Source organism: Mizuhopecten yessoensis, unplaced genomic scaffold (genome assembly GCF_002113885.1).
Source record: "Mizuhopecten yessoensis strain PY_sf001 unplaced genomic scaffold, ASM211388v2 scaffold7763, whole genome shotgun sequence".
Taxonomy (NCBI): Eukaryota; Metazoa; Mollusca; class Bivalvia; order Pectinida; family Pectinidae; genus Mizuhopecten; species Mizuhopecten yessoensis.
The window spans coordinates 904,888-913,343 of record NW_018407210.1 but is presented as its reverse complement, the minus strand read 5'-3'; the positions used below and the strand labels follow the sequence as shown (position 1 = coordinate 913,343).

Below are 8,456 nucleotides of genomic sequence, written 5' to 3'. Positions count from 1 at the left end.
GACCCCAGGATCAATTCTAATATCATGACTGCATTTGTCTCTTTTTGCCCAGCATTTGTATATATAGTTTTTGGGTGGGGATCTCAACCCTTTCAAAGTTATGACCCAGGGGTTAAGTCTGCAAGGGTGGGGCAGACCCTGGGGTCAATTCTAATATCATGACTGCATTCGTCTCTTTATACCATGCAACAATTGTATATATAGTTTTGGGGTGGGGATCTTAACCATTTCGAAGTTATGACCCAGGGGTTAAGTATCCAAGGGTGGGGTAGTCCCCAAGGCCATCCTGGAAGCATATGTGCATTCATCTCTTTATACTCAGCAATTGTATATATGGTTATAGGGTGGGGATCTCAACCATTTCCAAGTAATAAACTTTTTTGGCCCAACCCCTTAGCCAGGGGGTCAGCCCCACCATTTGTACAATTTTGAATCCCTGCCTCCCATGAATGCTTCCGACCAAATATGATCGATATCCATGGGATAGTCCAACAGAAGAAGACGTTTATAGCAATATAGCCAAATTGCCCTGTTTTGGCCCCGCCGTCAGCCCAGCCATTTGTACAATTTTAAATCTCCCCCACCTAGGGATGCTTCCAGTCAAATATGGTTGATATCTATCTCTTAGTTCCAGAGAAGAAGTCGCTTAAAGCAATATAGCCAAATAAACCTTTTTTGCCCTGCCCCTCAGCCCCCTGGGGGGTCAGCCCCACCATTTGTACAATTTTGAATCCCTGCCTCCCATGCATGCTTTTGATTAAATATGATTGATATCCAGTGCATAGTTCTACAGAAGAAGTCGTTTGTAGCAATATAGCCAAATTGCCCCCTTTTGGCCCCACCCCTCAGCCTCCTTGGGGGTCAGCCCCACCATTTGTACAATTTTGAATCCCCACCACCTAGGGATGCTTCTGTCAAATTTAGTTAAATTCCAATCAGTGGTTAAGAAGAAGAAGTCATTTAAAGAAATTGCTGTTGGACGGACGACGGACGCCACAGTATGGCATAAGCTCACCTTGGTCCTTCGGACCAGGTGAGCTAAAAATTTGGAAAGCAATCGAGCAGTTTGAACACAGCAGATTCATTAAATATGCAGGGAATATGCTGAACATCAAACTCCAGTGTATATTAGTGTAACAAGTTTGATCAAATTTAGGCGATTCCTTCAGAAGATATCATGCAGACAGAAATCAGCCAATCAGAAAACAGCAGCCTAATAAATATGCACAGAAATTGCCTGAAAGAGGGACTTGGGTAAGTAGTACATCATTTAACATAAGAGAGGGACTAGGGTAAGTAGTACATCATTTAACCTAAGAGAGGGACTTGGGTAAGTAGTACCTCATTTAACATGAGAGAGGGTCTTAGGTAAGTAGTACATCATTTACCATAAGAGAGGGACTTGGGTAGGTAGTACATCATTTAACATGAGAGATGGACTTGGGTAAGTAGTACCTCATTTAACATGAGAGAGGGACTTGAGTAAGTAGTACATCATTTAACCTAAGAGAGGGACTTGGGTAAGTAGTACATCATTTAACATGAGAGAGGGACTTGGGTAAGAAGTACATTATTTAACATGAGAGAGGGACTTGGGTATGAAGTACATCATTTAACATGAGAGAGGGACTTGGGTAAGTGGTACATCATTTAACATGAGAGAGGGACTTAGGTAAGTAGTACATCATTCAACATGAGAGAGGGACTTGGGTAAGAAGTACATTATTTAACATGAGAGAGGGACTTGGGTATGAAGTACATCATTTAACATGAGAGAGGGACTTAGGTAAGGAGTACATCATTTAACATGAGAGAGGGACTTGGGCAAGAAGTACATCATTTAACATGAGAGAGGGACTTAGGTAAGAAGTACATCATTTAACATGAGAGAGGGACTTGGGCAAGAAGTACATCATTTAACATGAGAGAGGGACTTGGGCAAGAAGTACATCATTTAACATGAGAGAGGGACTTGGGCAAGAAGTACATCATTTAACATGAGAGAGGGACTTAGGTAAGGAGTACATCATTTAACATGAGAGAGGGACTTGGGCAAGAAGTACATCATTTAACATGAGAGAGGGACTTGGGTAAGCAGTACATCATTTAACATGAGAGAGGGACTTGGGTATGAAGTACATCATTTAACATGAGAGGGGGACTTGGGTAAGTGGTACATCATTTAACATGAGAGAGGGTCTTAGGTAAGTAGTACATCATTTAACATGAGAGAGGGACTTTAGTAAGTGGTACATCATTTAACATGAGAGAGGGACTTAGGTAAGGAGTACATCATTTAACATGAGAGAGGGACTTGGGCAAGAAGTACATCATTTAACATGAGAGAGGGACTTAGGTAAGAAGTACATCATTTAACATGAGAGAGGGACTTGGGGAAGTGGTACATCATTTAACATGAGAGAGGGACTTGGGTAAGAACTACATCATTTAACATGAGAGAGGGACTTGGGTAAGAAGTACATCATTTAACATAAGAGAGGGACTTGGGTAAGTAGTACATCATTTAACATGAGAGAGGGACTTTGGTAAGTGGTACATCATTTAACATGAGAGAGGGACTTGGGTAAGTAGTACATCAGCAAAGTTTGATCAACATCTGACCCTTCTTTAATAAGATATCACACTGTAAGCAGGAAATGGACAGACAGACAGATGGACAACCTCATAACTTGATGCGGAGCCCTAATTAAAGGTATTGGGGTATAGTCTTCAGCAGAAATAATTTGTAAATCTTCACATTTGCATTCTAGAGAAGCATAGAAATCAAATACATGAACCAAGTAAATTACGACCAGCCTCAGACTAACACATTACAACCTGCCAGGTAATTGAAATATGAAAGTTGTAAAACATAAGAACTTGTAAACTTGTGAAAATGTATATTAAGACATCTTATCTGTTGAATTTATTTGTTATATGCAAATATTTTGTTATAAGTGTCTAGACCAAGTGAAACACTATAACCTAACACGGTGTTTCATACCTGTCTGCAGAAAAGTAGTATTATGCAAATGTTCTGTAGAATTTCTGAAAAATTAGTCGGTAAAATGTGATTTATACTTAACCAACCATTTTCACTAGCCATAATCAATTCCTAGAAGTTAACCTAATATTTATAGGAGACAGAGATTGGTATATTCTACAGGTATGTCCAGTACAGTGTACAGGTATATCTTTGTTAGCCCAAAACAACTACCCACACTATGCCTAGCAGCCATAATATATGAGCAATACCTGCTGCCAAAAACGCATGTTGATTTTTTGCCTCTGTAACCAAAAGAAAATTATATACAATCATGCACTACAAAATAGACAGTTCAAAGGTCATGCTTTTAAGGGTACTCATATCTAGAGTTATCTACCCTTGAATTTGTGCAAACAAAATTAATCCCTCTTTAACCCTTTCCGACATTTTTTTTAAAGAAATTACAGAAATATTAATTACTTTTTAGCACAATATGTAGATTTTTACTATCTGCAAGTGACAACAGAAACATCAACTGTTGTATAATATTGACTGGCTTGATGGCTAAGAGAGTGGAGTTCAGAATATGGAGGCAGATTCCATTGCCATCTTTTACACAGATACAATACCCCCAACCCTTCCCCCCACTAATAATGGCCTTTGACCTTTGAACCTCGACTGATGACCACCAATGTTTAAACATCTTATCGCGTGTAAAACCCCATGTTACCATACTATAGTGTTAATATCAAGTAATTTGTTCAGCGGTTCATGAGATATCTTGTACCACAAGTTCTTTACTTCGAAAGTGGTCAAGTGTGATATTTACCCTGAACCTTTGACCCTTTAACTTAAACGATGACCACCAAAATCCAGTTAAAATTTAAAATATCATTATCAGTCCTTTTCTTGGTTCCCAACAGACCATTACATGACATCATATAGAATAGTAATTATTCTTTGTTTTCTAGTCTGTTTATCCCTTTTGTTTCCCATCAATTTAGTCAAGGAGTATTGAAAATAAGAACAATTCTGAAGCAAAATGTTTTACATTACCATGAAAGTTTACTTGTAACAATACATGGGATATTACAAGTTCTACTGAAGAAATGAGCACCCTTAAATCAATAAATACACAACAAATATTTATAGACGAAACACAGATTCATTTTAACAAGTCACCAACATTTCCATTTAAATGTTAAGAATCAGGGAAATAATTAGTTTCCTGTTTTATTAACAATTTGTTTAGCTCATTAATTATTCGTCCAGTGACCAATGTAAATAGAATGTGCCATGATAATATATTATGGATCATTATTAGCATGTCAATGCTTATCTGTTTAGGACCTAATTTCTTGAAATAAACTTAAGTTCTGACTAATGAATCTCAAAAGTTAATCTTTTCCATAGAAAGGTTATTTATTTCTTAATTCATTTCAAATTTGAAGTATACATGTACAAATATAGGTTATTGTTCAAACTTAAATTCTGTACTCAAGCTCCAATCATAATAAACAGAGAAAGTAAACTTCAGGAATTCATACAAGACTAGTGGTTGTCACATACCATTTCTGTGTTTTGTATTAGGAGACTAAACCAATTGATGGGAAAAGACATTACTTTATAATACATTGGTTGAATAAATGTTGACTATTGACAGCATGCTGTATACATCAGTTTCATATTTTACAAAAAAAAAGCTGGTCAATAACATAAAGAAAGAAAACAAGCAGAAAACTATCATCAATTAAAGAACAAACACAGAATATATTATTGGTACATGTAAATGTCGATGGGCATTTTTTCCCCCAAGAAATCAAGTCTTTTTCTACTGATTACTTATCAATTGTACTTAATATAGTAATTTTATAAACAAACCGAAACTAAATTTATGATTATTAATTATCTGGGATAAATTATTAATTATCTGGGTATTAAGAATATTAAAATAAAAAAGTTATGATGTATTAATCACTAAACAAAACCTAATGGTCATGTAAATAGGTGATGCTCTGTAAATTAGATCTGATTAGTCCAATATTTACATGCAAGTACGTGATGCTCTATAAATGAGATCTGATTAGTCCAATATTTACATGTAAGTAGGTGATGCTCTATAAATGAGATCTGATAAGTCTAATATTTACATGTAAGTAGTAGTCCCCAATTGTTAGCAAGCAGAGCAATGGCAAATACAATCTATGTGTGTTAGCATGGTACATAACCCAACGACCAGCTACTCCCTCTCTGTGACCCAGCCTGTGGACTTATTGTGTTAGCATGGTACATAACCCGACGACGAGCTACTCCCTCTCTGTGACCCGGCCTGTGGACTTATTGTGTTAGCATGGTACCCGACAACCAGCTACTCTCTTTCTATGACCCGGCCTGTGGACTTATTGTGTTAGCATGGTACCTGACAACCAGCTACTCTCTCTCTGTGACCCGGCCTGTGGACTTATTGTGTTAGGCATGGTACCCGACGACCAGCTACTCCCTCTCTGTGACCCGGCCTGCAGACTTATTGTGTTAGCATGATACCAGACGACCAGCTACTCCTTCTCTGTGACCCGGCCTGTGGACTTATTGTGCTAGCCAGGCCTACAGTCCCTCTTTGTTTTTCTTGCCCAGCTCTGACCCAGTAGTGTTATTATTATAATGGTGCTGACACCATGGACACCAGGTCATAGAGTAAGAAAATGTTGTCATAAGTATCCCTCCCTCCACTGGATATATAGACAAGTCATGAGGAGATGCCCAGTTACAATGTAGAATACTGAAATACAGTTATAGATGGTACAAGGTGCACTGAAGTATAAAATGAAGGTAAAATTCAATATCCCCAACATGAGTTCAGTAGCGTGACCCTAACCGCATCATTGATTCAAGTATCATATCTATGTACAGGTATGTACAATGACACAAGCCCAATGCCCACGGCTAGTAGATTTTACATCAGGCTTGTGAAACTTTGTAGTATTTCCTCTGAAAGTATAGGTAGTGCTTGTATTCTGTCAAAATCTGCCCACAGGATAGTACTGATGTCGAACTTACAGGACTTGACATTTTTCTTTGTGATATATGAATGGATACTAGCATAGTAAACTGAAGGTCAAATTCAGCATCTGCAACATACCTTCAATAGATCAACCCTAGCTGCATTATTGATGTAGCAATTACCATTACTCGTATACGCCCTGATTCTACATCTCCACCACCAAAGTATACGCCCTCATTCTACATCCCCACCAACAAAGTATACGCCCTGATTCTACATACCCACCAACAAAGTATACGCCCTGATTCTACATACCCACCAACAAAGTATACGCCCTGATTCTACATACCCACCAACAAAGTATACGCCCTGATTCTACATACCCACCAACAAAGTATACGCCCTGATTCTACATACCCACCAACAAAGTATACGCCCTGATTCTACATCTCCTCCACCAAAGTATACGCCCTGATTCTACATCCCCAGTAACAAAGTATACGCCCTGATTCTACATCTCCACCGCCAAAGTATACGCCCTGAGTCTACATCCCCACCAACAAAGTATACGCCCTGCTTCTACATCCCCACTAACAAAGTATACGCCCTTATTCTACATCTCCACCACCAAAGTATACGCCCTCATTCTACATCCCCACTAACAAAGTATACGCCCTGGTTCTACATCCCCACTAACAAAGTATACGCCCTTATTCTACATCTCCACCACCAAAGTATACGCCCTGATTCAACATCCCCACCAACAAAGTATACGCCCTGATTCTACATACCCACCAACAAAGTATACGCCCTGATTCTACATCTCCTCCACCAAAGTATACGCCCTGATTCTACATCTCCACTAACAAAGTATACGCCCTGATTCTAAATCCCCACCAACAAAGTATACGCCCTGATTCTACATACCCACCAACAAAGTATACGCCCTGATTCTACATACCCACCAACAAAGTATACGCCCTGATTCTACATCTCCTCCACCAAAGTATACGCCCTGATTCTACATCCCCACTACCAAAGTATACGCCCTGATTCTACATCCCCAGTAACAAAGTATACGCCCTGATTCTACATCTCCTCCACCAAAGTATACGCCCTGATTCTACATCTCCACTAACAAAGTATACGCCCTGATTCTACATCTCCACTAACAAAGTATACGCCCTGATTCTACACCCCCCCCAACAAAGTATACACCCTGATTCTACATCCCCACTAACAAAGTATGCGCCCTGATTCTACATCCCCACTAACAAAGTATGCGCCCTGATTCTACATCCCCACTAACAAAGTATTCGCCCTGATTCTACATACCCACCAACAAAGTATACGCCCTGATTCTACATCTCCTCCACCAAAGTATACGCCCTGATTCTACATCTCCACTAACAAAGTATACGCCCTGATTCTACATCACCACTAACAAAGTATACGCCCTGATTCTACACCCCCCCCAACAAAGTATACACCCTGATTCTACATCCCCACTAACAAAGTATACTCCCTGATTCTACATCCCCACTAACAAAGTATTCGCCCTGATTCTACATACCCACCAACAAAGTATACGCCCTGATTCTACATCTCCACTAACAAAGTATACGCCCTGATTCTACATCGCCACTAACAAAGTATACGCCCTGATTCTACATCGCCACTAACAAAGTATACGCCCTGATTCTACAACCCCCCCAACAAAGTATACGCCCTGATTCTACATCCCCACGAACAAAGTATACGCCCTGATTCTACATCCCCACCACCAAAGTATACGCCCTGATTCTACATCCCCAGTAACAAAGTATACGCCCTGATTCTACATCTCCACCGCCAAAGTATACGCCCTGAGTCTACATCCCCACCAACAAAGTATACGCCCTGATTCTACATCCCCACTAACAAAGTATTCGCCCTGATTCTACATCCCCACTAACAAAGGGACCATGGACTTAAACAGACACTATATATTGTACCAGAAAATGGAGATCAACTTGTGTTTTCAGATATTTAACACACTTTGTGTTTTTCAGTTTTTTGAAAGTCAGGATTTGAATATATCAAGTAAGATCTCCAATTCTTGATGTACAAATTGACACGAATGACATAAAACCCAGGACCAGCCATTTTGTTCAAAGCTTGAGAGAAGATGTAAGCCTCGTTTTCTAAAATACAAGAGGCCCAGAGGGCCTGTATCGCTCACCTGGATATCTAAGCAATCATGGCAAAATATTCTCCAAATGAGATCCAAGGGAATATGCCAGACCCCAAGGCCAATCCTTGTAGCATATCTGTATTTGATTTTTTATGCCCAGCAATTTTGTGTATGGTTATGGGGTGGGGATCTCAACTGTTTCCAAGCTGTGACTCAGAAACTAGGTCCCTAGGGTTGTGGCCAGACCCCAGGATCAATTCTAATATCATGACTGCATTTGTCTCTTTTTGCCCAGC

General features: G+C 39.5%; 1 protein-coding gene across 3 annotated transcripts in view; it reads right to left on the bottom strand.

Moving 5' to 3' along the window:
• The window catches only part of LOC110454289 (SH3 domain-containing kinase-binding protein 1-like), a 35,678-nt gene that overhangs the window by 10,082 nt on the left and 17,140 nt on the right, over positions 1-8,456 (bottom strand). For all 3 annotated transcript variants that reach the window (XM_021503726.1, XM_021503725.1, XM_021503727.1), the window contains one exon: positions 3,256-3,288. In XM_021503726.1, the coding sequence (XP_021359401.1) occupies positions 3,256-3,288 (33 nt within the window). The remainder of the gene's footprint in view (positions 1-3,255; positions 3,289-8,456) is intronic.